Source organism: Dipodomys ordii, unplaced genomic scaffold, assembly GCF_000151885.1.
Source record: "Dipodomys ordii isolate 6190 unplaced genomic scaffold, Dord_2.0 Scaffold1, whole genome shotgun sequence".
In the NCBI taxonomy this organism is placed as follows: Eukaryota; Metazoa; Chordata; class Mammalia; order Rodentia; family Heteromyidae; genus Dipodomys; species Dipodomys ordii.
The window spans coordinates 35,020,392-35,041,616 of record NW_012267217.1 but is presented as its reverse complement, the minus strand read 5'-3'; the positions used below and the strand labels follow the sequence as shown (position 1 = coordinate 35,041,616).

Genomic DNA, 21,225 nt, shown 5'->3' with positions numbered 1-21,225 from the left:
CATTGCTGTCTGGAAGTTCCAGAAAGGCCTGGACCCAGGAGTGGACCAGTAAGAACCACTCAAAGGACCATCTGGTTTTCTTTTTTTTTTTTTTTTGCCAGTCATGGGGCCTGAACTCTGGGCCTGGGCGCTGTCCCTGAGCTCTTCAGCTCAAGGCTAGTGGTCTACCACTTGAGCCACAGCACCACTTCTGGCTTTTTTCTTTTTGCTTATGTGGTGCTGAGGAATCGAATCCAGGGTGCATGCAAGGCAAGCGCTCTACCACTGAGCCACCTTCCCAGTCCCAGAGCCTCTTCTATTATTCTGCCAGTGCTCATTAAGAAGAGAGAAGATTCTGGTGGCTCACGCCTGTAATTCTAGCTACATCTGAGGATTGTGGTTGGATTATGGTTTAAAGCCAGCCCGGGCAGAAAACTCCATGAGACTCTTATCTCCAATAAACCACCAGAAAACCGGAAGTGGTGCTGTAACTCAAGCAGTAGAGCAGTTGCCTTGAGCTGAAGAGCTGAGGGACAGTGCCCAAGCCGAGTTCAAGCACCACAACCAACAGAGAGAGAGAGAGAGAAAGAGAGAGAGAGAGCATTTAATTAAATGAAAATTCATGAATATGCTCATTACTTTTAATTTTAAAATTTTGTATAAGCATATTTTCTTTTTTTGTTTTTGTGTGTATGTGTTGTGTGCTAGTCCTAGGACCTAAACTCAAGGCCTAGGCACTGTCCCTGACTTGTTTTTTTGTTTGTTTGTTTTTGTACTGGGGATAGAACCTGCAGCATTGCACCTACTAGGCAAGCACTTTGTCACTGAGCTACACACAGCCTCCTAAGCATTTTTTGCTCAAGGCTAATGCTCTACTATTTGAGCCACAGCTCTACTTCTAGCTTTTGGGAGATAATTTATGGAAGTTGAACCTCTCACAGACTTTCCTGCCTGGGCTGGCTTTGAACCACAGTCTTCAGATCTCAGCCTCCTGAGTAGGTAGTATTACAGTTGTGAGCCATTGGTACCCAGCTACAGTTTATTTTCAATCTACATTATTCCTTTTTTTATGTTTTTGTTGTTATAAAGGTGATGTACAGAGGAGTTACATTTGCATAAATCAGGTTATGAGTACATTTCTTCTGGACAATTGTCACCTACATTATTTTTTCTTATTGTAAAAAGCCTTTTTAGCCACGCAGGGTGCCACACACCTGTAGTAAGCTAAGATATGAAAATCAATTCAACCCAGGAGTTTGGGCAACATAGTCTAGATCATGTCTTTAAAAACAAAACAAAAGCACCTAAATCTTTTTATTAGAATAAACTTGCAAAAGAAGAAAAGTGAGAAAAGGGGTGCGTCAGGAGCAATGGGTGACAATGTTGTCAGACACTTTGTATTCATATATTGTTTGTAGAATGGGAACTTCCTTGTACAACCACTTAAAGATAATAAAAAAAATTAAAAGAATAAACTTGCAAGTCTATCTTAAAACCCTTTTTCATAAGCACTAGCTTTCAGTTATCCCCAAAGTGGGCGATAAGTTTCTTTGATAGTGAGAAACGACTGAGTGGCCTAGAGTACTTTAAATAGAGAGCGACTCCTGAATGGCCTAGATTTTTGTTTGTTTATTCTGTCGGTCATGGGGCCTGAACTCTGGGCCTGGGCGCTGTCCCTCAGCTCTTCAGCTCAAAGCTAGCGCTCTACCACTTGAGTCACAGCGCCACTTCTGGCTTTTTCTGCGTATGTGGTGCTGAGGAATTGAACCCAGAGCCTCATGCATGCAAGGCAAGCACTCTACCACTGAGCCACCTTCCCAGCCCCAAGGTCTAAATTTTTTTTTTTTTTTGCTACAGTTTGAATTCAGACCCTGCATTTGCTAGGCAGAACACTTTATGATTTGAGCCACATTCCCAGTTCATATCCTTTTAGTCTATCTATATCTATGGCTATAGCTATAGATATATAGTTTTGAGGGGTTTTTTTGGTCTGTCGTGGGACTTCCTCTGGGCCTGGGCGCTGTCCCTCAGCTCTTCAGTTCAAGGCAAGCGCTCTACCACTTGAGCCACAGTTCCACTTCCAGTTTTCTGGTGGTTTATTGGAGGTAAGAGTCTCACAGACTTTCCTGCTTGGGCTGGCTTTGAACCTTGATCCTCAGATCTCAATCTCCTGAGTAGCTAGGATTACAGGCATGAGCCATCAGTACCTGCAAGTCTATATTTTTAAATGGGCAGGAGAGATGAGGTCTTCAAAATTTGGATTCCATATACACAAATTATTAAATGTGAGTAATTGATTGTTGTTGTTGTCAATACTGGGGCTTGAACTCAGGGCCCAAGCACAGTCCTTGAGCTTTTTTGCTCAAGGCTAACCCTATATCTCTTTAAGCCACAGTGCCACTTTCAGTTTTCTGGTGATTAATTGGATATTAGTCTCATGGGGACTTTCCTGTCCTAGATGGCTTCAGAGATCCTCAGAGCTCAGCCTCCTGCATAGCTAGGATTACAGACATGAGCCATCAGAGCCCAGCTAATGAAAATAATCTTATCTGTATATATCTTATTATATATTCAGTTCTTTTCATAATACTATTATTAGCCTTAGCGGGGGTGTTGAATCCCAAGGGCCTTGTAAAAGCCAGGCCAAGTGCAAGAACAGAGAATGCCAAATTAAATTAAGAACTAAATAATAAAGAGATGTCAACAATGAAATGGCAGAAATGTTAGAATTATTTTAAAAAACATTTTACCCAGCACTGGTAGCTCATGTCTATAATCCCAGCTATTCAAGAGGCTGAGATCTGAAGGATCATAGTTCAAGCCAGGCTGTTCAGAAAAGTTGGTTAGACTCCATCCTCAAATAAGCAGCATGGCTGGAACAATGGTTCAAGTGATAGAGCACCAGCCTAGCTAGGCCCTGAGCTCAAACTCTAATACACCAAAAATACCATAAAACACCATAAAAATGCTTCAACAGACAATTATGAAATAAATGGGGAAAAATAGAAAGCAAAGACAGAAAATTTCAAAAGAAAAAAGAAGATATTTTGGAAAGGAAATACACAACAACCAAACTAGAGAATTCAGTGGATGGGCTTGCCAGCAAATGGAGGAGACAGAAGAATCTATGAACTGGAAGATAAAATGACAGGAATTACCCTTTCTCAATAACAGAAAATATAGATGGGCAGGAACGGAAGGAGAGGGGAGGATAAGAATAAGGGGAGAGAAGTAGAGGGGAAAAAAAAAAATCAAGATCCTTAGGACCTTGGAGTATAACAAACTGGTTTGACAACCCAGCACCAATAAACACAAAAAGCCAGAAATGCTTGAGCTGAATACCTGAAGGACAGCGCTAAAGCCCAGAGTTCAAGTCCCACAACCACCTATAGAGGTAATGGTAGATGAGATATCCCTGTCGTGAGTTCAGCTTCACCTTTTCAACTGTGTGATGATCTTGGACAAATTGTTTAACCTCTCTGAGATTTACTTTAAGAATGGAATAGACTTCAGTGGTACATATACACGTGTGTGTGTGTGTGTGTGTGTGTGTGTGTAATGGTAGTAGACTAAGGATTGCAAAAAACAAAACAAAAACAGCATTTACCAGACTTTGTTGTCATTGCTGCTAAATCTAGATAGCAACTTCAAAGGAAAATCAGTTCTAATAATATCTGATAATTTCCTCATCTATTGGGTCATTTCCCTGCTAAACACTATCTTAATTAGTGCAAAATAAGTTCAAAAAGGGATGTTGTTATACTCAATGCATGTGTGGAAACACTGAGTTCACTCTCAGCAACAAAAAAAACCCAAAAGATTAATCAAGTAACTGCAATAAGAAATAGAAATAGAAATGTGTTGTATGAAAGTCAGCTCTCCCCTTGACAAGGGTGGAAGAGGCCCTAGGGCCTGACAACATGCATACAGTTAAGGCATTGCCACCTACTTCGTGGCATCTAACCATCGTTTTTTCTTTGTTGCTTTGTATGTCCCTCCCCCACGGTATAACCCCTGTTTTCACTGTATTTGATGTTGGTATAATTTGTGGAGGGGAAGGGAAAAAACAAATGTTTAAATAGGGATCCAGGTGGACCCATCGCAACAATGAGATGCATAAGACGTTATGTTGAAAAACGAACTTTACAACTTTGGTGGTGGGGGGGGATAAGGGGAAACAAAGGAGGCAATAATGCTTGATAAAAAATTTGCTCATTACCTTGCCCATGTAATTGTAACCCTTCTGTACGGTATTTTCACAATAAAAATTTTTTTTTAAATCACAATAATTCTTTAGAAAAAAAAAGAAACAGTTATCCTTTGTGTGAGTTGAAAGAATAGGAATAAAAATACCTGATGAATTCAAACAAGATGAAAAGGAATAAAAGGGAAACATGGGAAAAATTGGAGAAAAAAAAACAGCAAATGCAGATTGAAAGACAGGACTGGGGGTATGGTCCTAATGCTCGCTAGGCAAGCATGAGGCCAGGAGCTAATCCTCAGTGTTATAAAAAAGAAAAGAAAAAATACTCAAACACAAAGCCAATACATGTCAATATTGGGGCTTGAATTCAGAGCCTCTAGCCCAGCTCTTACTTGGCTTTTCCATTCAAGGCTGGTACTCTACCACTTAAGTCACAGATCCACTTCTGGCTTTTGCTGGCTTTTAAATTGGAAATAAAAGTCTCACTGGTTTTTCTTCTTGGGTTGGCTTTGAACCTCAATCATCAAATCTCAGCCTCCTGAGTAGCTACGATTACAGGTGTGAGCTACCAGTGGTGCCCTGCTGTAAAAAGTTATTATTTTCTTATCAAACCCTAAACAATCTAAATAAAATGGGGAAATTAGAACCCTTGATGAACAAGAAGTTTAAATCAACTATACAAGTTTCAATCAAGGCTCTTTGTGCCCTCTTCCTAATCATTGCTGTCTGGAAGTTCCAGAAAGGCCTGGACCCAGGAGTGGACCAGTAAGAACCACTCAAAGGACCATCTGGTTTTCTTTTTTTTTTTTTTTTGCCAGTCATGGGGCCTGAGCTCTGGGCCTGGGCGCTGTCCCTCAGCTCTTCAGCTCAAGGCTAACACTCTACCACTTGAGCCACAGCGCCACTTCTGGCTTTTTCTGCTTATGTGGTCTGAGGAATCGAACCCAGGGCCTCATGCATGCCAGGCAAGCACTCTACCACTGAGCCACCTTCCCAGCCCCGACCATCTGGTTTTCTAATAGAAGAATTTCTTTTGTTGTTAATTTCTTTTGTGTCTTGTTGGGTATAATAATCCTTCTGCACAGAGTTATTTTCCATATGTAAGGATTGTAGTTAGCAAAAACCATTTTTAAAAATTAAAGCAAGAGAATAGCCCATATTTTTTATTTAATGAGCATAAAATTGAAAACACACCAAATCTGGATATTTTATTTACATTTCCTTTTTCTTTCCCAGCCTGGAGTCATGTTTAAATGTTTATACCACACATATATAAAGTGGTTTTTATCATTTCAGTATTTTTTCTGTAAACATTAGTGTCTTTACCACATGTCATTCTTTTGAATTTAACCTTCAGAGAAACCATGTGTTTCAAGAGGATTTTTCCCCCTTTTTTAGCCTTTCTAAAAATGTTGGTGGAAGATTCCATTTTCCTCCATGCCCAGCCTCTCAACAGCGCTGCAGTTGGGTTGGGTTTGTGTCTGGATTTCCTGCCAGCTTTGCTGTGAACAGTGGAGGTCAGGTGACGTCATATTGTACAGGACAGGACTTTCTTTGCCCTCAGTGACTTCATTTTACCAAACAGTATTTGCTGCATTCTGACTGCAAGTGCTGAGGAAGAACGACTCTCCATCTTTTTTTTTTTTTTTTTTGGTTGTTCACAGGGCTTGAACTCTAGACCTGGACACTGTCCCTGAGCTCTTCAGCTCAAGGCGAGCACTCTACCACTTGAGCCATAGAGCCACTTCTGGTTTTCTGGTAGTTAACTGGAGATAAGAGTCTCACAGACATTCCTGCCTAGGCTGGCTTTGAACGGTGATCCTCAGATCTCAGCCTCCTGAGTAGCTAGGATTACAGGCGTGAGCCACCAGCACCCAGCTACAACTCTATATCTTGTAAGTAAACCACCACCATCTGTCCATGGGATCAATTGTAAATCTTTTTTTTTTTTTTCCGGTTGAACTCAGGGCCTGGGCACTGTTCCTGAGCTCTTTTGCTCAAGGCTAGCACTCTACCACTTTGAGCCACAGCTCCACTTCTGGTTTTCCGGTAGTTAATTGAAGATGAGAGTCTCATGGACTACCCAGGCTGGCTTTGAACGGCGATCCTCAGATCTCTGAGTAGCTAGGATTACAGGTGGGAGCCACCAGCGCCCGACCCTGAAAATCTTTTATTTATGCAAATAAAAGATTATTGCCCATAGACTTATCAAATTAAACAAAAAACACATGACTGGGAGAGAGTGAAGGAAGGGGTGACATAGTCCAAAAAGAAATGTACTCATTACCTGACTTATATAATTGTAACGTCTCTCTACATCACCTTTATAATAACATTTTTTTAAGGGGGAAAAAAACATATGGGCACATGGGTAAAACAAACCCATATCAAAAACTAGACCCATGAACTTACTGCATACCAGACCAAAGCCTAATGCAATGCTCCTGCCTGAATCACATACAAGGAGCGGCGCCCAACACTGGGCTGTGCGGCACACACAGTCCATCACTGGCCCATCTGGTACATGCAACAAGGATGAACAGGCCCTGAACTTTTGCCTCTGTCCATGGGGTTAAGCTTAGCTCAATCTCCTGCTGAGGTGTCACCCTCTGGATCCAGTAAGCCTGGAGTCAACTCGACACTTACAACTAGGTCTGTGTTTTGCCACCACCAGGCCTCCCAGTTCTGTGCATTGTTTTAAGCTGGCACTCTAGTATTGGAGCCATAGCTCCGGCTCATCTAACCCCCCACAACGATTCTCTAAGCATCTGTATTAGCTTATCCCAGCTGGTGCCTCTAGCACAGCCTTCTCTGAACCCTATAGCCACTTTGACTCTTTTTTAACCATCCTGTAACCTCTATGTTATTGTGAAGTATAATGTGTGAAGGAAGAGTTAGTATCAGTAATTAAGAGTGGAATAAAAGAAAGCAACAATTGGCTCACAGAATCAATAATACTTGGCAAATCAGTGCCAGTGAAATTGACATAACTTGAGAATTTCTCATTATTCAATAATTTCTGACATTATAGAAAGCACAGGTGTATCTTTGTTTCTGACGCACACAACAAATAACTACTCCAGCTTACTATGAATGAGGCTGATGTCACTCCTTGTTCTAAAATATATTCATTAAATGTTAAAATCAAAATTATAAAAATGTTGAAATAATACAAAAACAAATATTTAGCACATAATTGAAAACCCAGAAATCAGTCAAGCACCAGTCGCTTGACTGATTTCTAACTCCTCAGGAGTTAGAAATCCTAACTCCTCAGGAGACTGAGATCTGAAGATCAGCTGTTCAAAGCCAGCCGGAAAAGTCCAGGAGACTTTTATCTCCAATTAACTACCAAAAAGCTGGAAGCAGAGTTGTGGCTCAAGTGGTAGAGTGCTCACCTTCAGCAAAAGAAACTCAGGGACAGCACCCAGGCCCTAAGCTCAAGCCCTACAACCAATAAAAAGAAACAAAGAAAAAAAAAGACTATGTAAATACTAAGGTTAAAAAAATATTGAAGGAGCTGGGAAGGTGGCTCAGTGGTAGAGTGCTTGCCTAGCATTCATGAGGTCCTGGGTTCAATTCCTCAGCACCACATAAGCAGAAAAAGCTGGAAGTGGTGCTGTGGCTCAAGTGGTAGAGTGCTAGCCTTGAGCTGAAGAGCTCAGGGACATCACCCAGGCCAGAATTCAGGCCCCACGACCAACAAAATAATAATAATAGTAATAATAAACTTTCACAGAACAAAACTACATTAAAAATGAAAAGTTATTTGAGAGGCTGAGATTTGAAGATTCTGGATTTCTGGTGGTTTATTGGAGATAAGGGTCTTACAGACTTTCCTGCCCGGGCTGGCTTTGAACCAGAGATACTAGATCTCAGCCCCCTGAGTAGCTAGGATTACAGGCGTGATAGCTTTTTTTTTTTGTCAGTCATGGGCTTGAATTCTGGGCCTGCACACTGTCTCTTAGCTCTTCAGCTCAAGGCTAGTGCTCTAACACTTGAGCCACAGTGCCACTTCCTGTTTTGATGCTTAAAAAAGCACAAATGTTTATTCAAACTAGGGTCTATGTTGCCCAAGCTGACTTCAAACTCCTGAATTCAAGTATTCCTCCTCACTTCAGCATCCTGAGTAGGTAGGACTATAGGCACAAGCATGTCTACACTTGAAAAGGAGTTTTTTCTTATTTTGATGGTAGGGGAGAGACAGGATCTCCATATGTAGTCCAGACTAGCCGTGAACTCACCATCTATCTACCCAAGTGCAGGATGCAGACCTGTGCCACTATGCTCAGCCTTTCACTTACTTTTTTGGTAGTACTGGGGATTGAATTTAAGGCCCTTGCTAGGCCGGTGCTCTACTTCAGTCATGTCCCCAGTCACTTTTTGCCTTGTTTTCAAAGTAGGGCCTCATGCACGCTATCTCTTACTTACGTTTCTGCATAGGAATGGCAGGCATGTGTTACCACAACCAGCTACTGCCTCCTGCTTCGCTGTGCTAATAGAGGCCAGCTACTTCATCCAGCCACTTCATCCAGTTGAGATGGAGTCTTGTGAATCTTTTTTGCCTGAACTGGTCTGAAACAATGATTTCCCCTATCTTTACCTCCCCCAAAGCTAGAAATACAGCCTTGAGCCACTGCCTAGTCCCTGGCTTATTCTTTTATGTTTGTTTGTTTTTTTCCAGAGCTGAGGACCTAACTCAGGGCCTTGCACTTGCCAGGCAAGTGCTCTTCCACTGAGCTAAATCCCCAACCCTTGGTTTATTCTTTTGGAGTAATAAACATCACATTTCTTCTCCATTACTCTCAGTTCTCGGGTTCAGAATGCTGTTATATACATACCTCTTATGTAAAATGTATTTTCTACTTTGCTTCAGATATTATAAATCTAGCCTATTAAATGTTCATTTACTTACCTATTTGATAGATGCAAATATATTCTCAGCAAAGGAAAGGTTTTTTTATGAGAAACCATTCATATGTAATATAATGCCCTCTGCAATTAAATGTATAATTTCTCTTTTTTGGAGCTACATTATCACAGACTGAATTTATGAAACTACATATTATAAATCCCTTGATGCAAAAATAAGAGCCAAGAGCCAAATGATAAATAACTGCAGTGTGAGGTTCTGGCTCAAAGAAGCACAATTGGGTCAAACTTAAGAAATCATCAAGTTCATGAGCCTGTGTGGGAAGCCCTGGGAAGAATGGGTGCATTGTGAGGCTTCTGGCACAATTAGAAATTAGCTAGTGAGGGCTAAAGGCAAAGAGATTTCTGCCAGTTGATGACTAGTCTATTTTTTTTAACTCAGTATTATAAGCAAGGAGAAAGGGCTGTTTTGCAATCAGCCAAAATCACACTATGATTAAGATATGCCCTGGAAGTAAGTCAGGGTTTTGGAAGTCTGCAAACAGCTGGACTATTTAGCACACTACACTGCTGTAACCAAATCCTGCAGTAGATTTCATGCAACTCCCTAACTCTAACCTACTCTCAGAGCCCGAGACAATGACTGCAATGTTAAGCCTTGGCCTCAAGAAGCCTTTTGGAGTCCAACTAGAGAATTGGATCATTTCCTGTTGGGATTGAAGGATCTGGCAAGAAAGCAATCTAACTTCGGTGTTTCAAGAACTGAGCATTCCTAATGGTGAGCCTTCACACTACTGAGAAGTCCCATGGGGGTAGAGAACTGCCTTCTCTGGCCCCCTCCCATTTCCACATTTGTGCCTATGCCTGTTAGGGACTTGAGGCCCCAATCCTACCACTACCTAACTATTTGAATCCTGGTCACCCATCTAATTTCTGTGGCCTGGGTTTGCTGGTGCTTTGGTTTTATCTCTAAGCCTGTAAGGTGATAGGACAAAAAGAGTTAAGTCAACTAATGACCTCTAAGGTCCTCCTTCTAGATGTGTTTTACTCTCTCCTTGGGATTTGCTGAAGGCCAGAACTCAGCCCATTCAGCTGAATTTAGGGGCTACCGACTCATGTTTTCCTTATTTATCTGTGTTTCCCCATAAGTTGCTGGCACATGTACTAAGGGTCTGTGAAACACCCTTCCCAGTTTTTTCATCTCTGTTACTTTCAAACTCTGGTAAGCTGGGTCTCTCTACCACAGTAGAACAGGTGTTGTTTTGTTTTGTCAGTCGTGGGCCTGAATTCTGGGCCTTGAGCTCTTCAGCTCAAGGCCAGCACTCTACCACTTGAGCCACAGCACCACGTCCGGCTTTTTCTGCATATGTGGTGCTGAGGCATCAAACCCAGGGCCCCGTGCATGCAAGGCAAGCGCTCTACCACTGAGCCACCTTCCCAGCCCCCACAGAAGAACAATTTTATGCACCAACTAAATGATCCCATTTCAGCGGGCACGAAAATGTGTTCCTGTAATCTCAGCTACATGAGGGCCCAAAGCTGGAGGACTGTAATTCAAGTCCAGACTGAGCAATGTAGCAAGATGGGGGGTCTCCAAACAAAAATCGTGCTGACAAGGAAAATTAATCAATGGTTAAAATACACAAATAATGTTGGAAAAATTAGATGTTCTGTACAAAAGAATGAAACTGGACCCTCGTCAGCTGTGGTAGAAGACACTCATAATCTCAGTGCTCAGTATTTGAGTCATGTAAGGAACTCTTATAACACACTAGTTTTGTTTTTGGTTTTTTTAAGCCAACTTTAAAATGGGCTTAGAACATTAGAATAGACTTCTCTAAAGACATAGGAATAACAACCACTATACAAAAAAATGTTCATTATCCAGCCAGGCACTAGTGGCTCATGCCTGTAATCCTAGCCAGCCCAGGCAGAAAAGTCCCCATGAGACTCTTATCTCTAATACACTACTTTAAAAAGCCAGAAGTGGTGCTGTGACTCAAGTGGGAGAGTGACAGCCTTGAGCTCAGAGTCTCAGGGACAGTGCCCAGGCCATGAGTTCAAGCCTTAGGACCAGCAAAAAAAAAAAAAAAAGTTGATGGTTCAGTCATCAGGAAAAGGCCAATCAAAACCATATTATCAGAGTCTTTAACTCCAAGGAACAGGAAATGTTTCTTTTTCCCTACTTTAACCCTGTTATACTAAAATAAATCCCTGCTGAAATTTGAAAAACAGAAAACAGCACTTGTCAGGATAGCTATTATGGACAAAAGTATGGATGAGAATGTGTGGATGTGAAACCTTTTGCACACTGTTGCTGGGAAATCAAATTGATACAGTAGTTATGGCAAACTACATAGATCCTCAAAATCTAAAAGTAGAAGTCTGGGGCTGGGAAGGTGGCTCAGTGGTAGTGCTTGACTCACATGCATGAGGCCCTGGGTTCAATTCCTCAGCACCACATAAGCAGAAAAAGCCAGAAGTGGTGCTGTAGCTGGAGAGGTAGCCCTAGCTTTGAGCTAAAGAGCTAAGGGACAGCACCCAGACCCAAGTTCAAGCCCCACAACCAACAAAAGAAATAAAATAGAAATAAAAATAGAAGTGCCATATGATCCAACATTCTCACTGGCATTTATAGAAAAAATGAAATAAAAAAATAACATTAAGATCTTGAAGAGCTCCTCCATTCATTACAATAGCCAAAATACACGAACAACCTAAACGTTTACTGCCAGTTTCAGTGTGTTATACACATACAATGGAATACTTACTATTCAGAAGTTTTTAAAGGGAAATTCTCCAGTATACTATATATGTGGATGAGCCTTGAGGTTATTCTATAAAATGCAATGAGCTATAGACACACAAATGCTCCCTGATTTCACTTCTATAAGTTATCTAAAACAGATTCATAGAGTCAAAGACTGAAATGAATGATAGCCACTAGGAGCCAAGGAAGAAGACATAAAATTCAGTCAAGCATAAGCTCTGAAGATCTGCTCTCCAACACTGCCCCAATGGCAGATAACAGACTTGATACTTGACATTTTAAGCGAGTGGGCCTGGGGTAAAGTGCTCTTTCTTCCCACTGAATAGCTGGAGTTGCCCTCAAAGCTGTTTCAGAGCTGCTCCTACAAGGGGATGCCCCCAACACGGCAGAGATAGGCCTGGTTGAGATACCAAAGAAGCAACACAAAATGCAAGGGTAAACAACAATGCACAGGGTGATTATGTGATATGGGTGAGAAAGAATGCTTAGGCATGCACGTAAAAAATGAATCAAGATATAGAGTTAAGGGGTTTTGGCGTCAGTTTCTTTCACTGTTTTTATTTTTTGTTGTTTTTTGCTGGTTGTGGGGCCTGAACTCTGGGCCTGGGCGCTGTCCCTTCAGCTCTTCAGCTCAAGGCTAGTGCTCTACCACTTGAGCCACAGCACCACTTCTGGCATTTTCTGCTTATGTGCTGCTGAGGAATGGAACCCAGTGCCTCATGCGTGCAAGGCAAGCACTCTACCACTGAGCCACCTTCCCAGCCCCTCTTTCATTCTTTTGAACAACAAAGTAAGCATCTTTCCAGTGTCTGGGATTGTTCTAGGCCCTGGCTTGGGCTCAAGCCTGCTGGGAAAAACTTGCATCTAAGCATCTAACTGGGTCAAAAACTAGTCAAGGCAAGCTGTGCTTTTGGTTGGAACACTGAACATAAGAACTGGGGAACTGGGGCTGGGAAGGTGGCTCAGTGGTAGAGCGTTTGCCTTGCATGCTCAAGGCCTTGGGTTCGATTCCTCAGTACCACATAAGCAAAAAGAAAAAAGCTGGAAGTGGGCACTGTGGCTCAAGTGGTAGAGCGCTAGCCTTGAGCTGAAGAGCTGAGGGACAGCACCCAGGCCCAGAGTTCAGGCCCCACGACCGGACCCAAAAAAAAAAAAAAAAAAGAACTGGGGAACTTACAAGTGTCCTTATATCAATATTTTTTTTAATCTTACCTAAAAATAAATGACTATCTCACTAGCTTTGAATTGTTGGCGTTGCATTTACTCTTAGTGTCATTATCAGACAGCATATCTTCATAGATGTAAATACTTACCTTTCAAAAAGTTGGGGAGAGGGAGGGAAGGGATAGTGGGGGAACAACAAAGGAAGGGATAACAATACTCGGCAAGAAATGCACTCACTGCCTTACTCATGTAAATGTAACCCCTCTGTACAGCATTTTTACAGTAAAATAATTTTTTTAAGTTGGGGAAAAATTAGTATTCTCTTTAATTACAGTATATTCTCACACTGGATATTGTTTTTATGTATGGTATGAAGAAAAAGATAAATAGCAGAAAAATTATGCAGGAGTAAGGCTCTGAAAACTGGAGGTATGGCTCAGGGGAAAAGTACCTGCCCAGCAAGCACAAGGCCGAGTTCACACCCCAAAACTGCTAAAGCAGAGGAGCTCTTCACTAAAATTCAAGTATTTTAACCCCTTACTGGATTTTTTGGTAAGTTTCCTGATTTTTTTCAGGAACAGCTCTGAATGCTTTGCCTATCTCTAACTGCTAAATATGTTCCATAAATACAGTTGTATTGTCTGTTAGTTAACACTAGATGCTTCAAAAAATAAAAAATAAACCAGTTACTGCTGCCACACCCCTGTAATTCTAGCTCCTCTGGCTGAGTTCTGAAGATCATGAACCATAATCTTCTAACCCTTGTAGGAAACATCTGCAAGACTATTCTCTCCAATTAACCACCGAAAAGCTGAAAGTGGAGCTGTGGCTCAAGCGGCAGAGTGTTAGCCTTGAGCAAAAAAGCTCAGGGACAGTGCCCAGACTCTGAGTTCAAACCCCAGGACTGTCACACACAAAAAGATACCATAATCATACAAAATGGGACAAAGTAATCACATAAAAACTAGTTCTTGGGGGTAGGGAGTAGGGGGAGGGGGGGAGATGGGAAGGGGAAACAAAGGAGGCTACAATGCTTGATAAGAAATATACTCATCATCTTGCCCATGTAATTGTACCCCTCTATATGGTGTTTTCACTATAAAAAAGAAAAATTAATTTTTCCTCGGGGTGCTGGTGGCTCACGCCTGTAATCCTAGCTACTCAGGAGATTGAGATCTGAGGATCAAGGTTCAAAGCCAGGCTGGGCAGTAAAGTCCATGAAACTCTTATCTCTAAAAAACCACTAGAAAACCGGAAGTGGGCTGTGGCTCAAGTGATAGAGCACTCATCTCAAGCTGAAGAGCACAGGAACAACACCCAAGCCTTAAGTTCAAGCCCCACAACTGACCAAAAAAAAAAAATTACTGGGTTGGGAAGGTGGCTCAGTGGTAGTGGGCTTGCCTTGCATGCATGAGGCCCTGGGTTCGATTCCTCAGCACCATATAGCAGGAAAAAAAAAGCTGGAAGTGGTGCTATGGCTCAAGTGGTAGAACCCTAGCCTTGAGCTGAAGAGCTGAGGGACAGTGCCCAGGCCCAGAGTTCAGGCTCCACGACCAGACCCCCCCCCCAAAAAAATTACTATCACTAAATATGAAAGTATCATTAAGAATTTAACAGAGAACTTGGAGAAATATAAATTTAACATCTCCAGTAAGAAAAAAAGGCATACATAAAGCTATATTTACGGTAACATACATGGTTAAGTTAGCTGCTTTCCCAGACATGACAAACAGGGGAAAAAAGTTGACTCTGTAGTCTTTATGGAAAAAAAGTCTGATGGTGAGTTTTAGAACTATATAGGACAGTTAAAACATATGGAAGCCAGGCGCTGGTAGCTTATTCCTATAATCATAGCTACTCACGAGGCTGAGAGCTGACAATCAAGGTTCAAAGCTAGCCCAGGTAGGATGCCTATAATCCTAGCTACATAGGAGGCTGAGATCTAATGATTGACGTTCAAAGCCAGCCCAGGCATGGAAGTCCCCATGAGATTCTTATCTCCAATGAACAGAAAACCAAAGTGGCACAGTGACTTAAGTGGTAGAGCCCTCACCTTGAGCTGAAGAGGCTCAGGGTCAGCGCCCAGACCCAGAGTTCAAGCCTGTGGGGAGTAAAGCATCTGTCAAGTGAAAAGCCTCTTCCAGGAGCTCAGTGCAGGCTAAAGAAAAGAAGAAAAAGAAATCTGCACTGGATTAAATCATGGAGATTGAAGAGGAAAAGAACAGAACATCCTAAACTGACCTCTGGTTGAAACCTGAAATCATTGTAAGGATTATAACCAAAACTTGGAGATAAATTTAAAGGATATTGTTCAGGAAGTAATTGACAAGTATACAGCTGTTGGAAAGATGACTGATTCTGGAGAAAAGCTGAAACTTGACCAGACTCATTTAGAGACAGTAATTCTGGCACCAGGAAAAAGAATCCTAGTTGTAAATGAAGGCTACAGAAGCAATGAAGCTACCTTGGAATCCATCAAGGAGACCTTCTCAGCTACTGTCACCATCAAAACCGGGACTTTAAAACGATGGAGAGTTGAAAGAATTCATTATGAAGACATATCTAAACTTACCTGATTGAAAATTTGTTAGCAATACATTAAAATAACTCTACAGTATCAAACTGATGTTTGACAAAGCATTGTGAGACTCTACTGTGTTAGGGTATTTCTTTTGTATAAAACAAATAGTTTTATTTAAATTTGTGTATTTGTGTAAACTTACAGAAAGATTTAATTATGTCTACTGAAGTGCCAAAACTAATTTTTGTCCTTGTTGCTTTTATTTGTAATTTTCTTTGATTTTTTTAACTTCATTAAAGAGTGTTGTAGGGCTGGACGCCAGTGGCTCACACCTATAATCCTAGCTACTCAAGAGGCTGAGATCTGAGGATCACAATTCAAAGCCAGCCTGGGCAGGAATGTCCGTGAGACCCTTATCTCCAAATAACCACCAGAAAACTGTAAGTGGTACTGTTGCTCAAGTGGTAAAGTGCCAGCCTTGAGCTAAAGAGCTAAGGGACAGTGCCCAAGCCCAGAGTTCAAGACCTATGACTGAGAAAAAAAAAATGTTGTAGAGCTGGGAAGGTGGCTCAGTGGTAGAGTGCTTTGCCTTGCATGCATGAGGCCCTGGGTTAGATTCCTCAGCATCACATAAGCACAAAAAGCCAGAAGTGGTGCTGAGGCTCAAGTGGTAGAGTACTAGCCTTGAGCTGAAGAGCTGAGGGACAGTGCCCAGGCCCAGAATTCAAGCCCCACGACTGGCAAAAAACAAAACAAAACAAAACAAAACTTTAAATTTTTGCCAGTCTTGGGCCTAAACTCGGGGCCTGAGCTTTGTCCCTGCACCTCTCTGTTCAAAGCCAGAGCTCTACCACTTGAGCCACAATACCACTTGCTTTTTTTCTGCGTATGTCATAATGAGGAACTGAACTCAGGGCTTCATACATGCTAACCAAGCACTGTACCATGGAGCCACATTCCCAGCCCTGTTTATTTTATAATTTGGTTTGCCAGGGTCAGGCTCAAGAAGTTTTTTGTTTGTTTTGGAATTTTATGGTGTCAGTCCTGAGCTTGAACTCAGTCAGGGCGTAGGTACTGTCCCTTCAACTTTTTTGTTCAAGGCTTACACTCTACCATTTGAGACACAGCTCCACTTCTGACTTTTTTCAGTAGATTAGAGATAAAAGTCCCATTGACTTTCCTGCCTAGACTGTCTTCAAACTGTTAATCCTCAGAGTTCAGACTCCTGAGTAGCTAGGAATATAGGGGTAAGCCACTGGCACATGGCAAGAAAGTTTTTTAATCACTACTAAGTATACATGAATGTTCAAAATTCTGTAAATAGTATTAACACAGGAACTGTTTCATTTAGGCCTCATCTAGTGTAACTAATCAAGTTCCTAGTATACTATTAGTGACTAGTTGTCAGTGTGAATACAAACACAAGGCCACAAACTGATGTCTGCTTGTTGCAATTTTCTTTTCTTTCTGATCAACCCCAAACACCAAGTAAGGGAGGATAGAATGAATAAGAAAAAACAATACTTTATTTCCCTGTTCACACTAAGCCATATATTCAAAATGTGCTTCAAAATATTTAACCAGATCACTAATCCCAGTCACTTCAATTCAAATGTTCATTAAAAATACAGTCAAGCAACAAAAATGCATTATGAGACACCTTCTAGAAAGAACAGCTCCATTACTATATAGTTTATTAACTCTGTAGTTTAGTCTCTCGATATTTAGCAAGTTCGTTTAAAAGTTACTATTGTCATTGGTTTGTAGAGAAATTAATAAAAACACATAATCTCAATGTCAACATTGCTTTTCACTGTGAACACAGAACTTACAAGATACTGGGAGCTGTGGTACAGTAGTAATGGTGGCTGCTGAGATGGTTACTGCTCCACGCCAAAATAACAGGCAGGCTTGAAATGGCATAAACTACACATACACACTCTCAGAATGTAACCACGTCCCACATTTTTCTTTACATACTTGTCTCATAATACAGAATAAATTATCTCCTCAAACTTGAAAAACGAGATGAATGCATTTTCATCTTCTTTTTAAAGTAATTTTAAATGAAAAACAAGTTCCCCGTGTTTGTTAAGTCTGGTCAAGAGATAGCGTTAAATATTTTCTGCACTACATGTATAATTTTTTTACCCTATATTCATGCCTCATTATAACCATAAGACCTCCAGTGCTTTATGGAAAATATCACCCAACATAGTATAAATATGCACTTCAATTCTTCTGGTGATACTGAATTATGACAAAGTACACAAACGTGTAACTGCTTTTCAACAACACTGGGACTGTGAATTACTACAAATGATCTCACATGTGCATGTATTTCAAACAAACTTTTGGGGAGAGGGCAAAAAATAAATACTACAGTGTGTTTCCCCTCTATTTAATGCTGCTCATTGTTAGATAAAAAGATTAATATTACTAACAAGAAGATTCAAACTATCTTGAGGATTATTTCTACATAGTTAGAACAATTTCCCCAAACAAAGCAAGAGCCCACACCAATATAGTTTCCTGTAGTGTAATATAATTGCTAGTATATTGTTTAATTTGTAAGCAATTAATACAAATATAAATAGATATAAGCCACCAATGAGCCATAGTCTGGTGAATAAACTTCTTGGCTAAATAGTGTATGGAGAAAACTAAAGGAAATGACAAGGGCAGGCTCCAGGGGAACCTCACAAGCCTGCCTTATCACGATCACGTACTTAATCAACTGCTGCAAAAAGATCAATCCTTTCTAAGTACACTGGCCTGGAATATACTTTATGTAGTACAGCAGGATTATTTCAATATTACTTTGAACTTATATTCACATAACCATATAGGCATATCAAAAACTACAAACAAAATATTAAACCTTTCATCTCATTTTGGAAAAGCTAACAATTAAGATGTAACTATATACTACAGAATTTTCTAAGACTTCAAAACTCAGGGATAAAACCAAAGAAAAATATTGCTATCTCTTTAGTAAATGGCTGTGTGAAACCTCAAGCTCACTCATCTCTTTTATAGATAGGTTTATTTAATGAGGATTGTGATCCAATGATTGTTTAGCAGCAATTTTACCAAACTGTAAATTCATTTATTAACAGGCATTATAAACAGATAATACTAATCTTATTTAAAAACCATGAGTGCCACACCAGTGAATATACAGCTCATGAATAACTTAAAAAGTATTTCCCATTTTAAAAGGCGACATATAGCATACAAAATTCTATACTAGACAAAGAAGCTATAATATGGATACATGATTGATGTGTCTAAAATGATATATATATATACAGTACATAATTAATGTTAATTATGTGATCAGTACTTTTTTCTATGATTCCCTTCATGCTTCACTTTCCCCAGAAACTGAATTCTGAACTTCCTCTTCTAAAATTGGTACAATCAGGTTATCCTTGGACATCAAATTATACTTCATCACAAATTTAGTAAATCGATGACATAGAAATGTTTCATTCTGTAAAAAGGAAAAAAAATCATTCTATTATCCAAAATGAAAAGCTAAAAATAATATTAAAGTATATTACTGTTATTCTGACAAGAATGCATTAGGAGATGGTAAACAGAGAATATAAAAAGTATAATTACGATTAATGTGCTTTGTATAAATGTATAAAAATAAGACATTGAGAGCTGGGAAGGTGGTAGAGTGCTTGCCTTGCATATATGAGGCCCTAGGTTCGATTCCTCAGCACCACAAAAAAAGAAAAAAGCTGGAAGTGGTGTTGTGGCTCAAGTGGTAGAGCACTAGCCTTGAGCTGAAGAGCTGAGGGACAGCGCCCAAGCCCAGAGTTCAGGCCCCACGACCGGACCCAAAAACAAACAAACAACAAAAACTAGTATGTGCTAATAAAAAATTAATTTAGGGGCTGGGAAGGTGGCTCAGTGGTAGAGTGTTTGCCTTGCATGCATGAGGCCCTGAGTTCGATTCCTCAGCACCACATAAGCAGAAAAAGCCAGAAGTGGAGCTATGATTCTAGTGGTAGAGCGCTAGCCTTGAGCTGAAGAGCCAAGGGACAGTGCCCAGGCCAGAGTTCAGGCCCCACAACCGACCAATAAATAAATAAATAATTTAAAAATGCATTATGAGAATTAGTGAAATATACTTACTTCATATTCATCGAATATCTGCCGGTGATGAAAGTAAGCATGTGAAAATATTCTGTAAATCCTACGACATACTGATCCTAGTTTTGCTACAGATGATTCTTTTATGCTAACCCTAGAAGTAGAAATAATAGATTTGTCAGAGCTAGATAAAATGTTAATCATAGTATAATTCAATCCTCTCAATTCACAAAGGTGTAAACTGACAAACATGCAATCTGAAGACCACAGTTCCAGGAACAGGCCTAGAGCCCTCAGACAACTCAAAGCACATTAAAACATAACTTACAACATTAATACTTTGTTCACTACTTAACACTACTAAAAGAAACCACTGTTTTATCCTATAAAATTCAATTTTAGGGCTTGGAATGTTGGCTTAGTGGTAGAGTGCTTGCCTAGCATGAATGAAGCCCTGGGTTTGATTCATCAGTACCACATATACAGAAAGGGCCGGAAGTGGTGCTCAAATGGTAGAGTGATAGGCTTGAGCAAAAAGAAGTCAGGAACAGCGCCCAGGCCCTGAGTTTAAGCCCCAGGACTGGCCAAAAAAATCAATTTTATTTCTCTGCTTTTTGAGAAATCAAAATATGCAGCACAAGTGATGGTTCACACTTTATAATCCAAGCTACTAATGAGGCTGAGAGATGAGGATCCAACCTTACAGCCAGCCTGAGAGACAAATGGATGAGATTCTCATCTCTAATACACTACCAGAAAGCTGGTGTGGCTCAAGCAGTAGAGCCTCAACTGTGATAGGAAAAAGCCTAGCAATAGCATGAGATTTGTAGTAACAAAAAGCATTATTTCTCTCTTTTATTTTGCCAGTCCTGGGGCTTGAACTTAGGGCCTGGGCGCTGTCCCTGTGCTCTATAGCTCAAGGCAAGCGCTCTACTGGCTAAGCCACAGTGTCACTTCCAGTTTTCTGGTGGTTTATTGGAAATAGGGGTCTCATGAACTTCACTGCCCGGGCTGGCTTTGAACCACAATCCTCAGATCTCAGCTACTGAATAGTTAGGATTACAGGCGTGAGCCACCAGTGCCTGGTCTTTTTTTTTTTTTTTTTTTGGGGGGGGGGCCCGGTCGTGGGCCTGGACGCTATCCCTCAGCTCTTCAGCTCAAGGCTAGCACTCTACCACTTGAGCCACAGCACCACTTCTGGCTTTTTTTTTTCTTATGTGGTGCTGAGGAATCGAACCCAGGGCCTCATGCATGCAAGGCAAGCGCTCTACCACTGAGCCATCTTCCCAGCCCCTATGCCTGGCCTTTCTGGTATTTTAGTTTCCTTTATGGTGATACTAGGGTTTTTTGTTGTTGTTGTTGTTTTTTGTCAGTCATGGGGCTTGAACTCTGGGCCTGGGTGCTGTCCCTCAGCTCTTCAACTAAGGCAAACACTCTACCACTTGAGCCACAACCCCACTTCCCGTTTTCTAGTGGTTTATTGGAGATAAGTCTCACCAACATGGGCTAGGAAGGTGGCTCAGTGGTAGAGCGCTTGCCTTGCATGCATGAGGCCCTGGGTTTGATTCCTCAGCACCACATAAGCAAAAAGAAAAAAGCCGGAAGTGG

General features: G+C 40.9%; 1 protein-coding gene across 2 annotated transcripts in view; it reads right to left on the bottom strand.

The window, feature by feature from the left end:
* Positions 1-17,014: 17,014 nt before the first annotated feature.
* The window catches only part of LOC105980206 (MOB-like protein phocein), a 34,493-nt gene continuing 30,282 nt past the window's right edge, over positions 17,015-21,225 (bottom strand). Inside the window, exons 7-8 of one of the 2 annotated variants that reach the window (XM_013008938.1) lie at positions 19,660-19,771; positions 17,015-19,006 (exon numbers count right to left, since the gene is read on the bottom strand). In XM_013008938.1, the coding sequence (XP_012864392.1) occupies positions 18,875-19,006; positions 19,660-19,771 (244 nt within the window). In that variant the 3' untranslated portion in view covers positions 17,015-18,874. The remainder of the gene's footprint in view (positions 19,007-19,659; positions 19,772-21,225) is intronic. The other variant, XM_013008964.1, reaches the window with a different exon arrangement.